This window comes from Siphateles boraxobius, unplaced genomic scaffold (assembly GCF_051911475.1).
Source record: "Siphateles boraxobius isolate OS27281-9 unplaced genomic scaffold, OSU_SipBor_1 12, whole genome shotgun sequence".
Classification (NCBI taxonomy): domain Eukaryota; kingdom Metazoa; phylum Chordata; class Actinopteri; order Cypriniformes; family Leuciscidae; genus Siphateles; species Siphateles boraxobius.
Window position 1 is genome coordinate 5,986,959 of NW_027508722.1, and position 26,789 is coordinate 6,013,747.

Genomic DNA, 26,789 nt, shown 5'->3' on the forward strand with positions numbered 1-26,789 from the left:
GTGTGTTTTGTGTTGGGCAAACACTGGGGCCGAAGCCTTTATTGAGAGAGTGAGGGGAACAGAGTGTGGGCAGTGTGGTGTCACTGAGCTTAAACTTTCCCTTACAAAGGGCCCCCTGAACGTGGGGGGAAAACACACATCTCTCGAACACACGAGCTGGGCAGTCTCGTTTACACACGGAGAGCTGACCCATCCGCGGGACCCCCTGGGTTTTTTGGACGGGGGTCCTAGAAGAGGAGGGGAGTCCGAAGGGCTTGCGGCCCGTGAACATGGACTCGAAGCCCCCATCGGCTGAACATCAGGCAGGCCGCTTGCGTTTCGAGTCGGTGGGGTTGGAATTCGCAGGTCTCCCGGCCGCGGCCGCGGCGGGAGCGGGCTTACCCCAGTGCTTGTGTGTAGGTGCTGGGTTATGTTGCCGAGGGGGTGGTTTGTTGCGGGGCTTTTCTCTGCCCTGATGAAACTGTCGTCCCGTGGCCGGTGGGTTAGGCAAACGCACAGGGGGCGCCTGGCGTGGGACTGACTTCCTAGGAAGGCAAAGTTTGAAGGCCTCATCCTCCTTTTTCTTATCGTCACACCGTTGTTGCATCAGTGCGACGGCGGGGCCGAAGAGAGCCCGGCCGGGCTCCACCGGCGCGCCCGCGATGCGCCGTTTCTCACTGTCAGGGAGTCCCGACAGGTTCAGCCAGAGCGCGCGCTCTCCGACCACGGAAAGCGCCATGGAGCGCCCGCAAGCTTGGACGGCCTGCCGAGCGTTACGGAGGACGAGGTCGTTCACCGTTAGGATCTCCTTCCACAGGGTTTCAGAAGGATTTCCCTTTTCCAATTGTTGCCCTAACTCTTCAAGGATCTCCGCCTGGTAGGCGGAGAGGAGCGAAGAAACGTTAAGGGCCCTGACAGCCACGGCCGAGGACTTATAAGCTGCCTGGTGAACGGAGGCAGCAAAACGGTCCATCTTGTTGGGCAAGACCGGCTTGGGGGGAGCGAGCAGCCCGCCCTGAGCGGGGTTAAGGTGCCTGGCGATGGAAGGTTCGACGGTGGGAGGTTCGCCCATACCGTGCGCCGCCATGTCCTTAACCTCGAGTCCCGTGAGACCGTGTTTGAAGTCGAGCGGGTCGCTCCAATAATTTCTCATGTGCTTCGCGCACGCCGGGAGGATGGGGAAGAGTTGTTTCCTCGGGCCGGGAGGGGATCCCAGCACTTTCCCATCATAAATATCCCTCTCCTGGTCGGTGGCGCTCTGCGGTGCCGGCCATTCGATGTTGAGACGAGCGGCCGCTCGCTCACACACTTCCAGGAGGATGGCTTGAGGCAGAACCGCGTGGGCCGTAGCCTGGGGAACACCAGAGGGCGGGATGGCCTCCTCGTCCTCTGAAACCCCAAGAATGGCCGCATCCTCCTCTTCGCCAGAACCGGGCAGGTCGTGGACGAGAGTGAGGTTGTCCCCGAAGATGTCCTCCTCGGGGAAGGCGGGATTGGGCTGGTCAGCCCAGACGAGAGACGTTGCGCCCCGGGAGGCCCCCGGTAGCGCGTCGTCATCACCGTGTCCCCCGTCCGAGTCAGAAGGGCTGAGCCCGGTGCACTGTGTCACTGCCACCTTAAGACGGCGTTTTAGCAGCTTCCTAGGCAGCAAGAGGCAGAAACTGCAATTCTCCGGGTTTTCAAGGGCTTCCCGAGCGTGCTTAAGACCCAAACAGACCACGCAAAGCTGATGAAGATCCTTAGCTGCGATGAGGGCACCACACGCGGCCGGGCAGGCCCGTGACATGCTATCCCCTGGAGAGGCTGCAGGCTTAGACAGTGACATACCAGCGAAGAAAACGGAGAAATCCGTGGCGGGCAGCCGTGAGGAGAAACGGTGAAAATAGCGAGAGCGTGGGCGGCTCCGAATGCAAAGCAGCAGTAGTTGAAAAATAAACAACTGTCACGTCCGGCGGAGGCTGATCTGGTCGATATGTCCTCCTGAAGACACGAGGTGAGCAGTGTAAAAATCCAACCGAGCTGTGAGATGCAGAGATCGCGAGAAGCGAATGTCAACTGAGGAATAGCAGCGCGCCCAGATGTTATATGCCCTTAGGTGAGGGGGTGTGGCCTCACCTGGCATTGGCTGCGCGCTTCTGTCTGTCTAGCCAGACTTGGTGCAATTGGATGCTTCTGCAGAGGTCAGGTACGGATGCCCTTCCCATAGGTGGATCTCGAACACGAGATGATGAAAGAGAACTGTATTTTATGACAAATTCTGACTTTCTAACTGTTTAATACAAAACCTATGGAGATGAAGCCCAGTTTACGTTGGAACAAAGTCAAATCCCAAAAGGACCAAAGTTGTCTGATTTATTTTTCTTTGATTTAATCGCTTAAAATATGTGCTGTTTTTTGACACATACGCACATAAGTGATAAAATACTTGCATGTATTGCACAAATGTGTTGTACCAGAACATGTTGTGATTTATGTGTCTTCCAGCCTTATTTAAAATCGTATTTGGGACAAAAAAAAAATCACATACTTTACTAAAAATGTCTTTCAGGGCCCATTACAATAGATTTATTTATTTTTGCACTGTAAAAGGTCTAAATAAAATAAACAAAATTTTCATCACATGTAATGTTATATCTTTCAATATTTCTTGCTCTCAAGAAACTGTCATATGCAGAAATGATGCATGAGGATAATTCATGTTGCATTCAGTGGTTTTCTCAGACTAGCGGTACGGTAGAGAGTCTACGGTTGTATCAAAGGTTCGGCATAGCTCTTCAATCATCCAGTCCATGACCTGGGAGAGACGTGAAATCTCCCATGACCCCCTGACCCCTTCACCTCCAAGCGTGAGCTGTGCGAGCCGCAGTCTGCGCTAAAATGTTAATCATTGACACTCCACAAATGTTGTGTTCTCAGCACCCTTTGAACTGCGGCCTTGCATTTGAGGGGCATGCCTAGCTTTGCTAATGGGGTTAGGGGTTAGCAGGGAGAGATTCTTTTATGTGGCACAGGGTGGAGAACACAGCTCGAGCTCCCATAGGAAACAGGTTATTAGAGAAAAAGGTTGTTACTGTACCTCTAATAATTTGGCAATTTAGCAGTAGCTTAAGTGATGACAAAGCGCAGTCATCACCAGACAAACAGTATATTTTAGGTCATTAATCTTAAATGTCACACCACACCTATGTTTTCTTAGTCTTTGTACAGGTTTACAATAAAACCTGGCATCAGCTTAAACGTTTTTGTCTTGTACTGTCACATAGTGGTGTAAATAAAGCATAAGTGAAGGATTTCAGTAAATTATATCTAATGTATAAATGTGATATTCACTGTCAGCCATTATTAATTTAAACACTGGGCAAAAATGTCCAATAATAGGCCAGTTACCTACAAGACTAGTATTGGTTAGGGCTAGGAGTTGCCATTGACCTCCCAGTTTAATATTACAACAATATTTAGCTGCTAATTATTTTAAAATGCATTTAGCATTTTACACATTTTGGTTCCCAATGTCAAAATATTGATGTCTGTTTAAATACTTTAAATAATTAATTATGTTAAAAAAAATCATAATACAGTAGTACTGTTTAAACTAATTTAAAAAATAATATGAAATTAAAACAATGATGTGTAGTCAACTATTTTTCAGCTAATCTTAAGAAATATTACAAGCAATAAAACAAAGAGTGCTTTCAACGTGTAACTGGAGAGGGCTTTAAAGCCACTAAAGTTTGTCAGCCATGAGCAGTGAGCAGAGTTTCTTTATTTCTCAACATTAATGCGGTTTGCCATTATTAGTAATGGCATCATAAACAGTGCAAGTCTCTTTTGGTTGCATTTACGCTGACTTTCAGACTTACATTTCACATTTATATTTAAGCATTTGGCAGCGACTTACAGTGCATTCAAGGTATATATATATATCACCCTGCGTTCCCTGGGAATCAACCCCATGACCCTGGCGTTGCTAGTGCCATTACTACCATTTGAACAACAGGAACGCTGTGTTTTAACATATTATGTTTTGTCCTATCTGTTTACAATCCCTTAAAGGAATAGTGCACTTCAAAATGAAAATTCTGTCATCATTTACTCACCCTCAACCTTTATAAATTTCTTTCTTCTGCTGAACACAGAGGAAGATATTTTGAAGAATGTCGGTAACTAAACAGTTGATGGACCCCATTGACTTCCATAGTAGGAAAAATATATATACTATAGAAGTCAATGGGGTCCATCAACTGTTGAAAAGAAAAAAGAAAATTCATACAGGTTTAAAACAACTTGAGGGTGAGTATGATAAAAAAAATCATCTTGAAGTGAATTATTCCTTTAAGAAGGAACTGACAAATTTCACAAAGGTGAACACTTAGAGCATGTACCTCAAGACACGCGTTTAAAACTTGAACTTCTTTTAACATGGCTTCTTAAATACATGCAGATGCTGCAAAAGTCATGGCTGTCAAAGACGCCCTTCAAGCACATGTCAAATCAGCAGATGTTGTCCTTACCCAGAGTGTCACATGGTTCATTCTTCCAGGAGCAGATATCCAGACCGGTTAGCAGGATGGCATGATCATGACGGCGACCACCTCGCCCGGCCAAACCTGACTGCCACTGGCAGAAACTGTTCAGAGTGTGGTCAGCATGATGGTTAATCACTAGTCCATCCTGAGGAAGTAAAGAGTTAAGAGTAGATGTAATTGCATTAAATACTGTGTAGACTAGCACAATTCTATATAAATCAATAGTGGATTGAACATCAAAATATAACGTCTACTGATAAAATGAATGTTTTTAATGTAACCTTCTTCCTTTAAATAGGGAGAAAAATAATTTATGCAATTTTATATTATTTATTTGAAAAAATTAAAAGAGCAGTTTCATGCCTATCCTTGGATTGTTGAACTGTTCGAGGATAGTAATGCGATACATTTTAGAGAGAGTAGTTAGTTCAGTAATCTAATTACACTGTTGAAGATGTAATTAGTAACTTACTCAACTCTAGCTGCAAGTGACTAGTGTTGGGAGACTAAGGCTACATCTAAATTAATCCAGATGCATTTCAAAACGCTCTCCATCCACACGTTTTCAAGTATTTTCCAAAAATGTCTGGTCCACACTGAAACGCTAAAATCATCTTACAGATTCATGTAATTCATGCTATTCTTCTGGCGTGATAATTTTATTAGCAAAATAACTCACCACTTTCTGTGTCTAGGTCGCACTCAATCGCTATTCCACATGTAGCCTAAAACACAATTGCCCTTATCTTTTGTCACGGGACATTCGCGAGTACATTTTCTCTCATCTTTGCAGAAATTAAGATCCTTTGGTATGTCAACCAATCATTGAAAAGACAAAATTACATGATATATTAGTTTGTACTTCTGCCGCTGATGTACCAACTACGTATGGAGAGTATAAAATAGTGAATTTTTGATTGCAACAGCTAAAAATAAAAAATTAAGGAAGATCCCACGCCTATAGGCTAAGCTAAGATATGGGCTAACTTACAGCAATCAGCTTCACTAAACAGCCGAACATGCTCTGTTAACACGGACAATTATAAAAGGGTGGATTTTGATTCAAGTGATAGACTAGGTTAGTGAAAGTGTATTTATATTCTTGTGTATTCTTATATTTAATATTGTTATATACAGTATATTCTTATATTTAACGTCCTGCTGTATAAATGTGTCATTTACTGTAATTTTTCTGACTAAAAGGCCAAAATAAAGAGAAAAAGATGTACCCAGATTAGTGTATATGTAGCCTAACTCAAACTGCTTATCAAGCTCTGGGCAGAACAATTACCGGCTGCCTCTGCTGACCCCACCTCAGTAAAGAGTCTATACTGTAGATAATTAGCCCCTCATCACTGATCCTGAGTGACTGTTGCTAATTACTCCAATCAAAAGGGGGATGAGGGTAATTTTCTGCATTCCTCGACTGGTGGCTAACGTGAACTTCATTAACATTAGCACAGGTGTATCAGTAACAGAGCCCTTCAGCTGTATGCTGGCCCGCTTTCCCACAGACATGTCCCTCGTCTGGCTGGAATCCAACGGAATGCTGTGTATCCAATTAAACTGTCATCATAAAAACGAGACCTGTTCAGATGAAGCGTCTCAAAAAGAGTAAAAGAGACAAGCCTCTCAAGGACAATAAAATCCACCTTTTGAAGCAATGTTTCATTCGGCTTCAAAGCTCTGTGTTATCTAAACCTTTCATGGTCCATGACGTCAATCGCCTCCAGAGGGCTTTAACTCTCATTCATTTTACGAATATGTACTTGGTGTTGGTGTAAAATATTCATTTGAACACACATTATCAATGCAATAGAGCCAAAATCTTTGACTCTGTTTTCAAAAATCTCCACTGCAATAAAATTCATAGCACCTTAAACTCACCTGGTCTTCATCCAGCAGTATTAGTCCAACAATTAAAACATTGATGTCACCTCCAATTGTGCCATCTTTGAAAAGCGTTGAGACCTTTTTGGAGATGAGAAACAATGCAGAAAAAATAGCATTAGGCTACAGGATTGTGCATACACGTAGAGGCATCTAAACTCAGTTTGACTTTCTTGAATAGAGCAATAAGAAGCTTCTGTTTGGAAAAATGAGAAGCATGTGGCTGTTCTTCAAAGTGTCATCTCTCTGGAGGCATACCACATGTACTTAAGGGAATCCCTAATCCCACATTTTACTGGCCTTTGAAACAGAACTGAAGACAAAGTCCCCGAGATGGTTTAAAGTGCTCAGGGAACATAAATACAAGCACTTAGTTTCCTATACAAGGCCTTTCAGTTCTGCTATTTTGTCTTTCTTTTCGTTGACACCAACACAAGAGGCGTCTAGTTTGGTTTCATGTGTCCGTATTTCACTGATCCTTTGTAAAACCCTTTTAACACACCTTCAAAAAGCCTGAATTTGATGGTTATGTTCACAGCATGCAACATGATCCTATTTTGATTTGTCTACAATAATGTTTTCATGTGTGCTTAAGTTTTTTTCAGTGTGCTCACCCCAAACTTTGACTTTTAGCAATCAATAACTAGTCCGTTTGGTCAACCAGATGCTTTGACCTCAACTAGAGATAATTTTCCATGCAATCAAAACATACATAAACACAGAAAACTGGGAACTGGATGGATGGTTGCATTGAAGCATGGATCGATGTAATGGATATATGTATGTATGTATGTATGTATGTATGGGTGAGTGGGTGGATACATGGGTGGATACATGTATGGGTAAATGGATGCATAGAAGGAGGGATGTATGAGTGGGATGGATGCATGGAGGGATGAATGCATGGAGGGACGGATGCATGGAGGGATGGATGTTGGGAGGGACAGATTGATGGATACATGGATGATGGATGGATGCATGCATGCATGCAATACATGGACGAATGCATGGATTGATGCATGTAATTAATGGATGGATGGATGGATATATGCATGGATAGACAGACAGATGGATAGATGGTTGAATGCATTTAATGGATAAATTGATGGATGGACAGATAGATGCCCGGGTTCATTACATGCATCTTACCATGTTAAGAACAGTAAGGACATATGTGGTTATATTCTCATGGCCATGATTGTCCATCATGTTGCGGTCGACCACCACCAGCGTCTCCACATTCAGCTTACGGTGTGGATGAGGTTTAAACGTAATGGCTCGCTTCCCTCTGGCCATGAACTTATATTCATCCGGGAAAATATAGATATCTTCCTCAGGAGGTTTAGGCATATCTGAAACACAGGACCAAGACAATATCAACACTAGGTCACACAGTCAATGCTGGTTCCCCAAAGAAAATGCATTAATAGTTCAGCAAAAAGCTGAATCTGTGTCTGGAAAGCTCAGGCCTATACGAGACAATAATGCACGCCATGTGTGTCAAAATGTATTAGCTGTTACCTTACATCACACATAAGATTTGGTTACTCGGTTTGTAAAATATTACTCAGGGTTCAAATGCGGTGTGAGGTTGTGGTGTTTGTTTAGAGTAGGTGAAGATAATTCATCCCTGACCAAACAGTACAGGTGTGATGATGTCATGAAAACATGTTCAAGCTGACCCTTGAACAGCGGTGACCTTTTTACATACGACTGTTGTCTAAAATACACCCCCTCCTCTCTCTATGAACGTCTTTGACAGTCCAGCTACTAGATCTGAACCATGTAATGGAAAGCAACTCTGTTTGAATGTGCGGTTGGAGAGAGAATGTCCTTACATACATTTCTTCCGTCGTCCACAGAAGTGCTGTCTCTGCCGTGTAGTGTAGTTGAAGTTGTCATGACTGTGTGGGGTACGCTGGGGTACACTGTCCGTCTGTGTGTGTGTGGTTCTCTCATCTTGTCTGCTGGTTCTCCTCAGATATGGGACTGCTGAATCTTTTCTGCTGGCCATCTTTATCTCAGAAGACCTCCTGGTTCTGCCTTTGCTTGTCTGCGGTGGCATGGATCTCTTGTAGAGGATGTGGGGATGGTGGTCAGATGGTGCTGAGAAGTTCTCCAGAAGTGTCTGATGTGGATGCAGTGGTTTTAGGAAGTAATCCAGATCCTGAGTTCTAATCAAACCTGACTAAAGGGAAAAAACACTGGTGAATGCCTCGCAGTCTTCATATCCACAACATTAAAGGGGTTCTATTACTGTATGCTCATTTACAAGTTCATAATTTTGTTTAGTTTCTACTATAATACGTTTACATCATGTAATAAAAAAAATCATTATTCTCTTATTTACATTGTTGCAGCACCTGTTTTCAACCCCTATCTGAACACTGTTTTAGTTTTGGTTTCTTTAATACCTGCCTTCCAAAAAGAGCAGTCTGCTCTGATAGGTCAGCTGGCCCCAATCTGTTGCGATTGCTCTACCTCTTAGAGCAGGGGTCGGCAACAGACGGCAATAATACCTGGCCTGTGTTCGCAGCCAGATTATTTTGATAATGGCTGGATCTGAAATAGATCTGTCATGACAGCAACAGTTACTCACAATCACTTCGTCTCTAAAACATTATGCCGTCATACTCACATTTTGCCTTCAAAATAAAAGTATGAGAACGTTTTTGAAGCAATGTTTTATTTTGAGATTAATTGAGAGCTTTTCATTTGAAAAGTTCTGAAAGACATTCAAAAGAGTCTGTGGATCGATTTGTTGCAGATAAGACACACAAGCTTTGCATTCACAAAACTAGGTAGGATGAATGCATAGTTGTCTTTCCATTCTTCTTTGTAGACTATGCCCTATTTTTGCTGTCAACTTTCCTCTTTAGACTCTTTGATAGAGTCATTTTCTCTCACCAGCTAGCTTAAATGTTAACTTCACTCTGCACACGACGTAATAGCATAACTCCAGCACGCAAAAAAAAAAAAGAAGCAGTTTAGTACTTGAGGATGCCAAGGAATAATTCTGAGTGTAAAAGTGGGCTACGTCAAATAAGTATTACAATAAGTTAGGCTCCATTATGTAAAAAGCAAATTAAAATGATACATATTTATTACATAGTTCGTTAAGAGCATGACTCAAGCATGCCATTAATGGAATTATTCAAGTCCTCTTTTATATTTTGAGTTCCGCATCTCCCACATATGTGTGTTTTAGCAAGGCCTTCTGTGTAGCAAGTTGGTAAATGAAGATACTTGCCAGGTTACGTGTCACTATGATTACTTCATTTATCCAGTGTAAAACCCGGACACCACCACACAAATGTGTCTTTTTGTCAATGACTCTCCTGCTACAGGATTTAACTCAGAGTAGCAGCTCACTACCAGTTACAAAATACACTGTAACAGTCTGTCACAGGCAATTCTAGTTGCATTTTTCATCAATTCATTTCTGAAATTATCCTTTGACTATGTTCTGGCCCACCATCTTGTGGCGAAATTTTATTTTTGGCCCGATGCCAAACTTACCTTCCAACCCCTGGCTTAGAGCATGTGTCAGAAATGTAACGCTCCTGACCATAACCGGCATGTATCAGCTCCGGAGGCTTCCCGGGGCGCTGTAAACACTACTGTAACTATGCGAACTATGGAGTCAGTTTTGCCATATTGGTTCAGTCAAGAAGAACAAGCTAATCAACCCGAACCCCCTTTGCAAGCACAACTTATGCAGAAGTGGAAAAAACAGTGTCTCTCCATCATTTCGACAACACACAAATTACGCAACTCAACCAGACCTCACCATTCTGTTTAGTTTTTTTGCTGCACATGGATTCCAACTCTGTTGACTCCGCATTACAGGAATATTGTGACTTGTACGTTCCGGAAAGAAAACTCAAGACTACAATGGAGGCGTTTCAGGGAGTTCAGAAACTGTCGGTCTGAAACTGAATCTGAAACTGATATAGAGAATAACTCCCTTTGGAGTGACTTTGTGCTTTTTAACTTTGCAGACTTGTTTCATGCTCAAACAGCAACATTACACACTAAAGAAAGTTGAAAATGTAAAAAAGTATAATAGGTGCTTAACATTAGATGTCCATTTCCTGAAGGAAATAACAGTGCTTGCAAGTTGCAAGGCAGCAAAAGTAAGTCAGGAATGCCAGCTCATCCAGAGAAATGACATCTAGAGCGGCACAATATATCCAAATTAAGTCATAATTGTTATATGGCTTAAGCCCAATTTATACTTCTGCGTCGAACTTACGCCATAGCTACGCCGTAGGCTTTGCGTAGCGCGCGTACCCTTCGGCGTACCCTGACGTGCACCTCTCCAAAAATGTAACGCGTCAATTCTATGCGGACGCAAGCGCTGTGATTGGTCTGCTCAAACCGCTTCCTCGGGTTTCACATGCTCTCTCTGCGTGCGTCAACTCGGACAACGACGCAGAAGTATAAATTAAAACCAAAGCGTAGGCTACGGCCTAGAGGCTCCGGCGTAGGTCCGACGCAGAAGTATAAATCAGCCTTTAATGTGATCATCGTCAAATCTCGAAGGCTGCAATTGAATCGAATATATATATATATATATATATATATATATATATATATATATATATATATATATTAGTATGCACTGCGGGTTTCAGTATTTTCGGTCATTTACTGTGAAACGAGCAGCTGAGACGCTGAAACATTATATCGTGAGTTGCACACGTGTAAAACAAACACAGTAATCTTCACCCTAAAATAAAAACTAAATAGATGAATAATATTTCCAGCCTACTCTAAAAAAATAAATAAAAGCTTGATGGTTTAACATGTAGTAGAAGGAAATCCAAGGCACTCTTCTTAGGAAATGATAAAAAGACTGACTATTTGACTGGCTATTTCATGATAGGAAATTTAAAAGACATGGGGGAAAAAAACAACCCACGCGGTTGAAGGTTTAGAAACGATTAAAAAGAATATTCGGGGGGGTGACCCATTAAAATTACTTTTACAGAGAGAGAATTTTTTATATACATGAGTTACAGGCCACAGTATACCCTGGTTAGAATTAGTGATGTGTCTTCATAAACGATTCGTTCAAATATGACTCGGGACTTCCGAGTAGTCTCAGAGAGTGATTCGTTCATTTCGTGTTGACCGCGCATGCGCATTGCGCAACATATGGGTTCAGAAAATAGACAGTAAAAGAAATTGACACAGCGACCCCATTGATTTCAACGGAGAAGACTGAAGCCCGATTATTATACTTCCTGTCTGATTGCTGAGCGACTGCGCAGACTCAAACTGAGCGTGACGACAGTCTGACAGTTGTACATCTTCTAGTAGCTGTGGCAAAACAAATCTGAATCACCTAATTCCTCAAAAACGTTGTTGAAATATTTTGTCCCGTTGTTTTTATGGACTCTCTATCTATGGGCTTCTCCCTTGACTTTATGCCTCTATGTCCCCCCGATTGCCTCATAGACAGTAAAAGATTGCCTGTGAGTTTCTCCTCCTGTCTATACGGTAATGTCTCTATTGTGCGACATAAAGTCGCGTGGTTATGAAGCAATCGTTAGCCTGTTTTTTAACAAAAACTACTTCTACGGGGCCATAACATAAGATACAGAGTAATGTAGCCTTTTATACATTGTCGTGTTTATTTAGAAATAAATAATGGACAAATGAAGTCTTTGGACGCCTCAGATGTAAAGTTATTTGCGGTCAAAGTGACGCAAAAATGAATGGGAGTCAATGGAATGCTAACAGCAGGTGAAGTTCTGCTACAATGGCGACTCCAGCAAGGCTTCAACTTCCGGCTGATGGATTACCCCCTTGGTTCTGAACAGGGCCGGCCCGAGGCATAAGCGAACTAAGCGGCTGCTTGAGGCCAGGGCTCTCCCCAACCAAGTTTAATTTTTTTTTTTTTTTTTAGATGACTTAAACAAGTGACATAAATGAATGAATATGAATGATGAGTGAATAATTCAAGACAAGAACATTCTGATTTCATGATCAATATATCTGCCAACAACTGCTACTGTATCTGCCAGCGTTTAAGTCATGCACATAATCTAGACACCTCGCGAGTGCATAGACAATTCGTTCGCAACTGCGCATAGTCACGGTATCGGTTTAAGTTGGAGAAAATAGCCGCAGGGGAACTTAACCTTCTAGGTGTAAGTGTAGCAGTTTGAATAAATAATAAACATAGCAGTTTGAACTCTTCTCCACTTTATTATACCACACATCAGATCACTAACTCCAAAAACCTGCGACACTCCAGTACCAAGTGCGCACGACCCATTCCTATCTACGGCAAGCCCCGAGGGGAAAAATAGATTGCATACACACAACGAGCGCCAGTACATCATTACCGGTATTATAGTAACAGACTTTGATGGATTCTGTCATGTACAATCCAACAAATTCTGTTACAATAATAATAATAAAAAAGATTTTGAGGACAGTTACACTGTATAGAGACAGTTGAGAAATAATAATATTTTTACAGTGTTCAACAATAATTGTCATTGTTGAACCCTTGCTCTTATTATGTTTCTGATTTTTCAGTTTTGTCATTATTTTAGCAAATACTTTATTTTATATGTTTTGAGACAGTTTGTTTTAAGAAGTTTCAAATAGTTAGTAAAAGAGTAAAGTAAAAGTAAAAACTTTTTTATTTTCAGTATTTATTTTGTATTAATACATAACCTCACTGTATTCCTTTATAATGTATCATTATTGCGTGACATTTGTGTCAATAATCGTCAAGCACGGGTGACCTCGCGTAGTGGCAGGGGGCCCCCAAATCAAATTCTGCTTAGGGCCCCCAAAAGGCTCGGACCGGCTCTGGTTCTGAATCTGTACTGGAATCAGAAATGATTATTTAATCTCTCTCGCTTCTCTCTCTCTCTCTCTCTCTCTCTCTCTCTCTCTCTCTCTCTCTCTCTCTCTCTCTCTCTCTCTCTCTCTCTCTCTCTCTCTCTCTCTCATCTTTCGAGTCCCGAGTCTTTCGTTCTTCCTGTGAGTCCCATAGAGGGTATGCTGTCAGTACCGGAAAGATAAATGATTAGTTCAATTTTTTCGAGTCTTCGGGTTTGAGTCCTTCGTTCTTTTGTCACATGACTTGTCACCGTATTGAATAGCCTACTAATTCACAACCTTTTTACAAACAAGCACGTAGTTAATGTATAATATAATAGTAGTTAATTAATGTATAATATACAGGTCCTTCTCAAAAAATTTGCATATTGTGATAAAGTTCATTATGTATTATTCATAATGTAATGATAAAAATTAAACTTTCATATATTTTAGATTCATTGCACACCAACTGAAATATTTCAGGTCTTTTATTGTTTTAATACTGATGATTTTGGCATACAGCTCATGAAAACCCGAAATTCCTATCTCAAAAAATTAGCATATCATGAAAAGGGTCTCTAAACGAGCTATTAACCTAATCATCTGAATCAACTAATTAACTCTAAACACCTGCAAAAGATTCCTGAGGCTTTTAAAAACTCCCAGCCTGTTTCATTACTCAAAACCGCAATCATGGGTAAGACTGCCGACCTGACTGCTGTCCAGAAGGCCATCATTGACACCCTCAAGCAAGAGGGTAAGACGCAGAAAGAAATTTCTGAACAAATAGGCTGTTCCCAGAGTGCTGTATCAAGGCACCTCAGTGGGAAGTCTGTGGGAAGGAAAAAGTGTGGCAAAAAATGCTGCACAACGAGAAGAGGTGACCGGACCCTAGCTAGCTATCAGGAGCACTTCATGCTTCCATCTGCTGAAAAGCTTTATGGAGATGAAGATTTCATTTTTCAGCACGACCTGGCACCTGATCACAGTGCCAAAACCACTGGTAAATGGTTTACTGACCATTGTATTACTATGCTCAATTGGCCTGCCAACTCTCCTGACCTGAACCCAATAGAGAATTTGTGGGATATTGTGAAGAGAAATTTGAGAGACACAAGACCCAACACTCTGGATGAGCTTAAGGCCGCTATCGAAGCATCCTGGGCCTCCATAACACCTCAGCAGTGCCACAGGCTGATTGCCTCCATGCCACGCCGCATTGAAGCAGTCATTTCTGCAAAAGGATTCCCGACCAAGTATTGAGTGCATAACTGAACATAATTATTTGAAGGTTGACTCTTTTTTTGTATTAAAAACACTTCTTTTATTGGCGGATGAAATATGCTAATTTTTTGAGATAGGTATTTTGGCTTTTCATGAGCTGTATGCCAAAATCATCAGTATTAAAACAATAAAAGACCTGAAATATTTCAGTTGGTGTGTATTGAATCTAAAATATATTAAAGTTTAATTTGTATTATTACATTATGGAAAATAATGAACTTTATCACAATATGCTAATTTTTTGAGAAGGACCTGTATAATAAAACACACCACAGATGCACAAGAAACAATTAGAGACGGACAGGGCCAATTGGCTAATAAGATGGAAATTTATTTTTCAGATAATGATTATTGCACATATTTTGTATTTTAATTCCTAAATATAAAACAATATACATTCAGACGCAGTCAATAATACAAATCTTATGTTGTATTTGATGCGAGATACCAGCAGTCACGTGACAAAAGAAAAAAGGATTTAAAACCCGAACTCGAGACTCGAAGAAAATTAACTAATCATTTCTCTTTCCGGTACTGACAGCATAGCCTCTATGGACAGACAGGAAGAACGAAAGACTCGGACCCGTCCGAACCCGAACTCGAGACTCAAAAGATTGAACTAATCATTTCTCTTTCCGGCCCTGCTGTATCACACACGGCACGGTCGGCCTAGCAGACAGATCCGAGTCAGACACTGTCGAGTCGACAACTAACGTCTCGAGACACGAGAGGAGAACTAACCTGATAAATATGAAGTTGCATAGGAAAGAACGTCTCGGATCAGAAGGTGAGAAGAACTAACAGAATCAGACTGCTAGCCTGAACTTGACCCAACAACTTATCAATTAATAAAACATTTCAGTTTCTTATAATTTGGCTTTGGCTGCATTACCCTATAGTTTATTTTTATTCTTTTTACAAATGTAATCAACATTTTCGTAACTACTAGATGTGTTGGGATATTTAAAATGCCATTTTAATTATATTATGCTGAAATGAACAAAATGAACGAAATGACTCGAAAAAAGATTCGTTCATTTTGCTGAGACTCAAAGTCAGTAAAATGATTCGAACTTCCCACTACTAGTTTGAATGAAGAAATAGATTTCAGTCCCTTTCTGTGATATGTCTTCTGTTTTTTTTTTTTTTTTGCACTATGTAACCCCCTAGTGGGCCTTCTCTGTATGTGCTTGTAATTTATGTGTATGTATGTGCAGATGTTTCTAATTAGCATCTAAAAAACAGGACATTTTTTGATTGAAAAACATACACTGAAGAAGGCTGTTTGTGCCGCTCGCGTGGGTTGTTTTTTCCCCCCATGTCTTTTAAATTTTCTATCATGAAATAGCCAATCAAATAAAGGCTTTTTATCAATTCCTAAGAAGATTGCCTTGGATTTCCTTCTACTACACGTTATTGAATTCCTGATCCCAAAGAGCACCTTCATACACTTTTTTTGAACTCCTTGAGCACCCTGGATATTTTTTTCCTTTTCCTTGATGGTTTAACATTTGAAAATGTAGACATTAATATGTAAAAATCTGTGTTGTTATTTTACCACTGCACTATAAAATATTTTTTTTTTATTAAATACTATTTAAATTATATATATATATTTAATTTATACATTAAGAATTAACCATAAAGAAAATGAATGAGGAACACCAGTAAAGTGTTTTGCAAGCACTGTCATAATAATGTTAATGTGCGTGGCAACATAAAACAGACACTTTGCTAATGTTCTCAAAAGCAAAACCCGGATTGAAGATTTATTTCTGATTTCCAAACTGTTCAAGAAGCAGTACTGATCACATATGAGGTGCAGAACTTGCATGTCAAGCCGACTCGGTTTATGACACAAACGCCCAAATTACACTTCTTTGGAAAGCTGTGCTGTCATTAACACTAACAAGCTTCACGTCCCTCGCAATCTGGAGATCCCAAGGACTCTTCAAACCCTCATCCAAATGTCACGTCAGGTCAGAGCGAGAACTGATTTGTGCAGGCGCTTCAGCGCGGTCTGATAATTACCTTCAATTGGGCTCAGAGGATAAGCTCCTCTCCAAACAAACAGAAAAGCCCTTCTGAGAACCTGTTTGAACCCAATGTGCATCTGATTATCATTCGTCATTGCCAATAACACTTAAGCTCATTGCAAGGCAATCATACAGACAATAGGCTGTAAAACATATGTTGAACTCTGGAAAGAGAAGACAAAGCGGGTTGCATTTAAGTTCAGGATTTGTATATGAAGGCGCATAAGATAAACTGTCTGGAGGACACAAGTACAATAAAGGACTGAGGTTTCTAATGGGTTAGTGAGGTAAATTATGATGGCCCATAACTGAGAGAGACATTTATGTGAATTGAGCAGAAGTAGGGGTGTAAAAATTCACTCGCTTTCTCGATGCATTGATAACAAATCCTGAATATGTATCGATCTTGAAACATGGATCACAATCGTCATCAATGTGGGAATGTAACTTTGAAGAGTGCATGTCCAGTTTACAAAGATTCAAATTAATCTACCCTGCTGAAAAGACTGGTTTATGCTGGTAACTGCTGTTTTGATGTTATTTTCCCCCCACTTTTATTAGCCTACACAGTTGAGCAGAGATCTGGTCTCGCTGGCTCAAGGAACGCTGCCTCACTCCACGCTTAAGTAATCAACGAGCAAAGCAATACAGGTCTCGCCAGACTAAACAACCCCGATCCAAGATCACAGTGTGTGTAGAGGATACACAGCTCATCACGTAATTAACGCCTGTATGGGAGGTAACTGCTGATAGATTTCAACACGCGCCTTTTCAAACAACACTTGAGTGATACTGGAACTGCCCATGACGTGCAATGATAATTAGACATTTAAATTACCAGATCACACATACTGTGTATGTACAGTGAAGTAATAAAATGAAAGACACCGGATATTTAAGAGAACTGGCTCTTTAAGAGAACAGTTGCAGGTTAAAACTTTTTACAGTGTGGATGTGGATTGTAAAAAATATCCGGTAACACTTTATTTTGATGGTCCCTTTTGAACATTTTGTTGACTATAAGTAGCTTTGCAACTACATGATAACTAACTCTCATCAGATTATTAGTAGATTGTGCTTAATATCTGATAACTCTTTCTGATGATCCTCCAACAGACACTCTACTGACTATAAGTAACTCTGCAAGTACATTTCAACTTATTGTAACCCTAACCCTCCAAGTCCACTAATACTCTACAAACACTCTAATGAGAGTAAGTAGACATGTAGGTGCAACGTTACGTATAGTCAACAGAATGTGTTAAAGGACCATCAAAATAAAGTGAAACCAAATATCCTATAATTTATGACAGTGGATGAGAATTGATGTTACTCCATATGTTATAGTACCAGCAATACAATTTATGTTGATGCCTACAAATAACCAATTAGAAGAAAACGCTGCAAGATTTCAGTAAGCGAAGAAAGTCACATGTCAATAACCACTGGCAGTGGATCAGATTTTAGTTTCTTAGGATAGTTGATATCATTAGCAGCTGTAAACAGATTAATTCAGGCGCTTCCATAGCAGTGATTCAAGACTCCATCAGGAGAACAACACCTGGGACTTAATCTCACCCCAAGACCAAAGGTCCTACAGTCAAGCATTTGATCCTTTATTGGACGCTGAGAACTTCAAAGAGCAAAATTACCCAGTTGTTTTGGTGTCAAGGCAGCAATCCTCATGAGATACGCTCGTCTTCTGTCACCAGATCACAGGGTTTAGTCAACAGAAGCGACCTCTGCCAGCGCCCAGGTTTCAGGCTAGATGTAGGATGAAGTTCAGGCATGACTGGTCACTCCGCATGACTCAGGCCTGCTGTTCTCATGTTGGGAGTTTTAGCAGTTGTCAAGACTAATTTGTTGATAAATCGCAGTCATGACGTCTTCCATGCCATCTACATGCTTACTGCATGTCTTCCAGGCGGTCATTCCTATTCATCCAAAGTTTAGTCAATAGAATCCCACAGGATTGCAATTATGGCTTCTGGTTAGTTGAGGAAGACAGTACGGGATCTCATTGACATAATTCAGACAGACAGAGAGCGACCTTGCAGTGACCTGTGTCGTGTTTTTCATGTGATTAAATGCACATGGTGTCTTTCGAATATTATTCACTACACTTAGTGTTCATCCTCTGTGACATCACTTCCAGTTACTGAGCCCTATTTACCTCAGACTATCGCAGAACTTTAATTTGCTGATGACCTTTGCTTTAAAGACTCACTGGAAATTGTTTCCAGAGCCACTATGACAGAGAAACTGCTAACCTGTATTCAGAGTTTTAGTTCATGTGATCAGATTAAATAAAGGCAACATATATTTACATATACTTCACCATCACCTAGAGAGGTCTGCCATTTGAAAAAGCAAACAAATCCGTGGGAGTGAAATTTCTTTGAAATTGAATTTTAATCCAGAGAAGAGAAAATCGCAAATGAGATATATTCATTTTTATTGATATTTTTTCTAAGGAATTTTAAGAGAAAAATCTATAAATGAGCAACTCATAAGCAATACAATTCCCTTTGGTGCTGTTCTTTTTGCCATTCTCTGCTGGGAGAATAAATGAATTCTGAAAGCTGGAAGATATGTCAACAAAGATTTGCACTGCAAAAATGAAAATCACTGTTGTCGTAAGAGCTTGAATTATGTTGTTCGAGAAATGCTGGGTGATGTAATGGATAAACAAATCAAATTTCAGTTAAATTTATATCAAATTTGGTCTAAAGCAACTGCCGAAAAGGAAATAGGGGAGTCATGAAGGAAACCATAAATTTGTTGATCTATCCAGGGAAATCTGTACCTTTCCATTTCTGCCAGGAGGAGACTCGGAAATTTAAATACATTTCCGCACACTGCACTCAAACACACAGTTTAGCATAAGTAAACAGTGGAAAGCCATGCTGTCAATCGGGAGTGGTGCTGCTGACATTCCTGCATAAGTAACACGTAAGAATCATCTGCAACAAATCTGAGCCTCAGTCTCCCTGGTCCAAGACGAGCTTAACTAAAAACAAATGTCTGCGCTGCCTCCTTAAATACCTCTCATGAAATTACACACTGAGAGCTACAAGGTGCAAATAGCAGTCATAAAGCTCCAGGAGACGGGCTGAGACGCTACCTGGGAGAAAAATAACAGCTGCACTCCCGCACTCAGGGAAATGGGCAGATCCAGGCACGACCCTACAGGAACTCTAATCAAAGGAGCTGAGCGGATATGAGGAAACTCTGAGCGATACACCTGACGCTGTTCCTATTTCCATGAGAGAGAGGCTTGTACTTGCCTTGCTGCTTTTAGAAGCTGAAACCGGACCTCTTCAGTGCTGCTATAAGAGTTTATATGCCAGCTGAAACTATTTGGGAAGGGTGTCGATGATTCGTTTTTTAAATTCTCTTACATCATCTCAGTGACTAACTGTTGCTGTTCTTGTTGTGAAGAGGCAGATTCAGAGTCTTAACCCCTTCCTTGACATTTCATTGCATGAAGGCTGACTATATATATCTAGAATAAATCAACTTGAGCTCCCCAGAAACACCATATCCAGCCGGATCGCATGTATCCTTGCACATTGCCAACAACCTCCCGCCAACATTTAGTCATCCATGGCGCCTCTTTCTGCTCTGTACAGGGCAAATTATGCTACGCTCCATTTCTGTTCATTATAAATAAATATGTTAGTCTTTAATTCTCTCAGCCCATCAAAGTTACATTGAAAGCCTGGAGAGTGAAACTTGGGATTGTTTTATGAGGGATAATAATATATATATTTTGGACAAGAGATCTGAAGAGTTGCTGGGGGTTGCATGGTTTGGTTTAGCCAAATGATGAATGCTAAATCATAAGCATTGTGGGAAATTAGGTGAAAGAGAATAAACCTATGCACCAGGTCCTGCTACGAAACAGCTTGGGATCAGAAATCAAACAATTCTTTTGGGATTGAATGTTTGTTCTTGGTTTTAATTAAGAGTGAACAAAATCAGTTCAATATAAAAGGACCTGTACCAACAAAAGCAGCTGTGACATGCTACAAACTCTCAGCTTAGACCAGAGTCACTTAGCGGCCGTTTACACGATACCGCTTTCAACTTAAAATGGCAAACTTTGTATGCCTTTTGGGGGCCTGAAAGGACAAACTACAAAAACGTGTAAACTACAAAAATGCGAATTTGTAAAAACTGTGAGGTCATGCGCATTATGCGTTTAGTCTATAGGCGTGTAGTTTTTCTAGAAGTGGCCAACTAATGGCCTGGCATGAATAATACAGCGATTTTAATAGTTTTCACGTATCGCTGTGGATGGGTATCGTTTTGAAAACGCAGTCGTCTATAAGCAAATAATTCAGTTTTTAGCATGGGCGTAGGTTTGGTCTCAGCTTTGGAGGGGACCCCTTCCCCCCCATGAGACTGTGCTGAACAACCAAACATATTTAACATAAATTATTATGTACATTAGTATTTACACTAACAAAAAATACTGTCACAAGGAAGTACTTTCAGAACTTGTGGAGCAAAACAAATCTAAATAAATAAACATAATAACCTTGGCTAGCAAGTTTAACCCTCCTACCAGATATTGTTATTTGGATATTATCAATCAAATAATGATTCATTATATTTGAATAACCAACAGTGTTAACTTTTGCCTTTTTAACATTGCCAACATGTTTTTCCAGCACATGTGTCTAGCAAGTAGGCTACACTCACAAATACATTACATAAACAGAATGTAGAAACGAAAAATGTCTCAGATGATCCACTGTTTATGACTGCAAGAATCTAAGTTAAGGTAGGCTAATTAACATTCAGTGACTTGCTAACGTAGCATTCTATCATGATAGCTCGACTTCTATGAGTCTATCCGTGCTGCACACCCCTAATTAATGCTCCTAACCTTGAAAGATTGCAGAAGCTAGGTTTAACTGTAACAATATCCTGGGTAACCAGGGTCACCAGTTAATTCTATTTTCCACAGTAGAATCTGCATTTGAAAGCCTGGTCAGTCACTACTACTGCTAGTTATTTGTGTGGCTAGTTATTTTGCCTACTTACACTCTGCTTTATGAAAAAGCTTCGTGTGTCCCCTTTCTTCTTCTTGGGTGAGATAGCTGATTTACAAAGTACAAAAAGGGGCAAAAAAACGGAATATTAAAATGTTTTACTCTGGCCTTTGTATATGGCAGGCAGAGAGACAGCCCTGGTAACTTACCGTTGGCGTCATTACGCGCACACACACACACGCACACATCGCTCGCTGCCAGTGAGTGCAAGCACAAAAAGTAGTCCCGGCCCGCGCGTGTAGCCTGCCCGTCAGATAGCCCGCCGCCAATCAAATTACGGCGTATCTTGTACTGTCGTCGTCCTGGCTGTTGGAATCGATACAAATAGCAGCGCAAAGATCCAAATGCAGCACAAATATCAAAATAGCAGTTCAAAGGAGCTTGCTAAATATTGGTGGGGACAAATTTGTCATCTCAAAATATTGATTGGGACTAGTACCTAGCGTCCCCCCCTAAACCTACGCCCTTGGTTTTTAGTACATCGTTGTTGTGTAAACGTACCTTTAATGTGCCTGTGACACAACTCTTAGATTTCATATCTTTAAGTATTTCCTCTTTAAAGCAAACAATAAACTGCATTCACAACGTATTTAACTCTTTCCCCACCTGCATTTTTGAAAAAAGTTGCCATTTTTTATCATTTTATAAAAGTTTCATGGACGCAGAATATTTTGTTGTATAAATATCTGAACATGCAATATATCAAAAGAAAGAACAGAGCTTTTATGCATTCTTGTTCAAGCATTATGCATTTTTTTAAATCAACATTTGAATGGGGGTAAGTTTAATAAAAAATAACATTTTGAGCAAAAATCATTTTGTCAACATTTCGTCGGAGACCACGTCTGGATCAGATTCAGAATGATGATCAAAAGATAGATGGAGTAGATTGAGCCCATCAACACCCCCAAAGCTTGCACAATTCAATACCTCGTCCTGGGTTGACATTTCATTCAGTAACATTAGGCAGTTTTGATTTATATGCTATTTAATGTTGATGATCACGTTATTTGACATATTTGAAATTATTATACATATTACCTATATCGCTTGTTTCTGCTTCTTCTCAGTACTGAACCAGGAGAATCAGTACTCTTTCACAAGATGTGTCATAGCGCCCCCTACTGTATAACACTGAAAACACAGAAAGCCGTAAATTTCCGTCAATGGCAGGGAAGTGTTGTCTCATGAAAATTCCATCAGGGGAAGACTTAAATTACAGAAAGGAGGGATTTTTATCATTAGAAACTGACTGGTAAAGTGAAAAATCCATACCCAGATTGAGTTGTATGGATTACTTTTACACTACTTTCATGTCTTTTTGTGCTTGAAAGTTTTGAGTTCTGCACAAAAAAAGCAGCAAGAGTTTTGAACAACATGAGCATGGGTAAATTATGACATAATGTGTGACCATTAAGGTTATGACCATAAAGGTTCCTTTAACAAGACCAGGAACATGTACAGAGACTTTTTTTTTTATGTAGACTTTAACCATTTTTAAAATTTCTCTCAAGTAAGTAATAATGTTAATCAGTTTAAATTCTGTGTTATCCACAGTACAGCATTGGGGTTGGGTGTCCAAGTGTAGATTTATGGCTTCAGTTTATGGCTGACATCACTCACAATTAGCCTGTTATTGTAGACTGGCGACACTTCAGAAAGACTTTCAGTGTGGAGTTTCCAAGGCACGGCACTAGTCTCAACCCAGACTGCCATTTCCAATGACCCTCCTAATTGGCATCCCATGTGCCACCATTAAAGTCAACTATTGTACCCTTTTGTATAAAGCCATCAGCTTGAAATCATTGAGGCCTATTCGCCTAGTCCCCAGGCCTTTAAACTCACAGTTAGGACCTTTTATGAAAAACTCAGACTGTCATCAAAGCCCTTCCAACCTCTTGTGGTGATCTGCCAACCTGGTCTCAGCTACTCAAAGGGAATTTATACATAGGCTTTACAGGACAAGTAAGGAGAGGCTGAGAGTTAACTAATGACTCTGCACCACTGCTAATCACATCCAGCTTGGGACAGTGTGATAGTCTACATCATTCCACTGCCAAAACATATTTCCACAGTAGACCTAGTACATTTTCAATGACAGTAAGATTTAATATCCCTCTATTTAAAGACTGAAGATCACACAGAGGTTAAAAGTCATAAGGAAATAAACTAACAAAGATTATCTCAGACTGAAAAATCAGATACAGATCATACTCAGAGCAAGTAGTTTCATCATTCACCGCCTGTTAAAACTTTTTTCCGCAATAATTGTTGTACTTATATTTAAATCATTCACACCAGTCGTGATGTAGTACTGTTAAAGGTACAATATGTAAGAATTTTGTAATAAAATATCCAAAAATCACAGTGTGATATATTTCCTGTAGTTGTGTACTTACAATATCCCAAAAGCTCCCATTTAAATAATGGCTAGTCCCGGACTCCCTGTTCACTTGTCACCTGTCAATGACGTAATATCCGCGTTATCCTTGGTTTCCGCACATACTGCCATAGTAGCCATGGTGACAGACGTTAACAACAATGTTATGTCTAGCGGCACGCTCACACTGTTGTTGTTGTTTCGTTCAAACATTATGGACCATGGCAAGTAGACTTTGGGACAAAAGGAGAACTAAAATGTGGATCAATATCACATGGCGTCTTCGAGATGGCGAGAGCTCCACGTCCATGACAAACATCAACTTGACAGAGCTCTTGCATGTACTTTATTAGACAGGTGAGCAAATGTACAAAAAACGAATCAATGTTATATAGTTCAACATGATGAAATGCTAGAATATGATCTGTATGTTATTCTAATGTTGATCTAGCTTACTGTAAAGTTAGTAGTAAAGTAAGTAAAAGTTTCTTTATATAACACCTTTCACAGGTATAAGGCCACAAAGTGCTTCACAACAAAAACATTTATGTCACAAAATACACAGAATAAAAGCATAGACAGTACACGATCATATCAAGCCACAAGCAGCTAATTAAAAGCCTGAACAAATAAATGAGTCTTTAGTCTGCATTTGAAGGCATCAACAGAGTAAAGAGAGCGCATAGACGGTGGGAGGTCATTCCACAACCTAGAGGCAACAGCCTGAAAAGATCGGTCACCTCTAGTACGATAGCGAGTGCGTGGAACCGTCAACAGGTTCTGATCCACAGACCTCAGAGCACGCACAGGGGTATAACGCTGAATCAGGTCACTAATATAGGGGGGTGCCTGACCATGCAAAGCTCTGAAAACTAAAACCAACATTTTAAAATGTATCCTATAAGACACTGGTAGCCAGTGAATTTCTTTTAGGACAGGGGATATGTGAGACCTCCTATTAGTACGTGTTAGAATTCTAGCTGCAGAGTTTTGTACTAATTGCAGTCGAGAGAGCTCCTTCTGGTTTAGGCATGACAATAAACTATTACAATAGTCTAAACGCGAAGACACAAAGGCATGAATGATAAGCTCCAAATCATTTCGTGAAACCATATTTATAAGTTTCGAGATATTCCTTAATTGAATAAAGCAGTTTCTCGTCAGCTGCTTGCAGTGCTGCACTAATGACATGTCTTTGTCCAGGATAACTCCCAAATTTCTAAGACTTGGCTTAGCAGACTGGCCTAAATCACCCAAATATTGTTTAATCCCAGGGATTGCTTCCTCCGGGGCAATGATCGGTGTTTCTGTTTTGTCTGCATTTAGCTGCAGGGAGTTATCGCTTAGCCATTTTTTAATTTCCACAAGACAAAGGAGCAAGGAGGTTAACTTACAGATCTCTGACGGCTTAAAGCAGCAGTAAAGTTGGATATCATCAGCAAATAAGTGAAAAGAAACATCACTGAACCTTTGTATAATCTTTCCCAAAGGGATCAAATACAACAAAAATAAAACAGGGCCCAGAACAGAGCCTTGAGGCACTCCACAGAGCAAGTCCGCAATTTCAGACCTTATTTGGTTAGTTGTAACACTGTACCTACGCCCAGATAAATATTAAGTGAACCACTGCAGAACTGACCCTGACAGCCCTACTTGATCCCTTAATCTTTTCAGCAAAACCTGGTGGTCGACGGTGTCAAAGGCTGAGGACAGATCCAAAAGAACTAGAACAGTGTGTTTTCCATAATCAGCAGACATCATAATGTCATTTGAAACTTTCAGTAAAGCCGTTTCGGTAGAGTGTTGTTTACGAAAACATGACTGGAATAGCTCATGGATGTTATTTTTGTCTAGGAAAAATGTCAACTGTTCGCAGACTATCTTCTCAATGATCTTGGATAAAAACGGGAGCTTAGAAATAGGGCTAAAACTATTAAAATCCGACGGGTCCAAACCTGCCTTTTTTAGTAAGGGTTCCACTATAGCATGCTTAAAAGCATCTGGAAAAAACACCATTAGACAGCGAGAGGTTTACCATTTTGGTTACACAAGGGCCAATTTATTCAAACACTTTTTGGAATAATCTGAAAGGAATGACATCCCATGAACAGGAAGATGGCTGCATCCTGGTCACCAATTCAGAAATATCAGCAATCGTTACAGTCATAAAAGTGGACCACATGCTGGAGACTGGCTTAAAGACAGCAGCGGTACTCCACGAATGGGACGGGATTTTATCTTTAATCAATTTGATGTTATTAGTGAAAAATCCCAAAAAGGCATTGCTGTCAGCTTCACAAAAAACAGGGATAACTGGGGCAGCAGGGCAAACAAGTGTATTGATCGTTTCAAACAGCACTTTAGGATTTTTTTTATTTAATGTTACTAGATGACGGATATAGTCAGATCTGGCTTTTCCAACCGTCACATTATAGGAGAAAAGAAGATCCCTGAGATACAGCCTGTGCACCTCAAGGCTAGTGGATTTCCACAGGCATTCAGTCTTTCGACACAGTCTCTTAAGATTTAAAATCTCTTCATTTATCCAATGAAGTCTCTGCTAGTCTCATATATACAAACTAACACATAGAATAACATTATAACTTTCAACACACTCAAATGCAGTTTAGTATGATAGTGTAACGTTAGACCAAGTGAAACACCTCTGCGTTACCTCACAAGTTTAATATCTAATAAACTGACCTGTGTGAGTATTAATACAGCACTTGCGGGTAGTTTGGTAGAATGAAATGTCCTTATTCCTTTATATCCACGGGACTCGCGTGTG

At 40.5% G+C, this 26,789-nt stretch overlaps 1 protein-coding gene and 1 long non-coding RNA gene across 3 annotated transcripts in view; one reads left to right on the forward strand and one right to left on the reverse strand.

Moving 5' to 3' along the window:
- Window positions 1–26,789, forward strand: part of LOC143715379 (uncharacterized) — a 582,927-nt gene that overhangs the window by 286,044 nt on the left and 270,094 nt on the right. The gene's annotated exons all lie outside the window — the stretch shown is intronic.
- Window positions 1–26,789, reverse strand: part of adamts16 (ADAM metallopeptidase with thrombospondin type 1 motif, 16) — a 118,178-nt gene that overhangs the window by 85,088 nt on the left and 6,301 nt on the right. For both annotated transcript variants that reach the window (XM_077207055.1, XM_077207046.1), the window contains exons 4-7: window positions 8,238–8,583; window positions 7,545–7,747; window positions 6,393–6,476; window positions 4,491–4,650 (exon numbers count right to left, since the gene is read on the reverse strand). In XM_077207055.1, coding sequence (XP_077063170.1) covers window positions 4,491–4,650; window positions 6,393–6,476; window positions 7,545–7,747; window positions 8,238–8,583 — 793 coding nt within the window. The remainder of the gene's footprint in view (window positions 1–4,490; window positions 4,651–6,392; window positions 6,477–7,544; window positions 7,748–8,237; window positions 8,584–26,789) is intronic.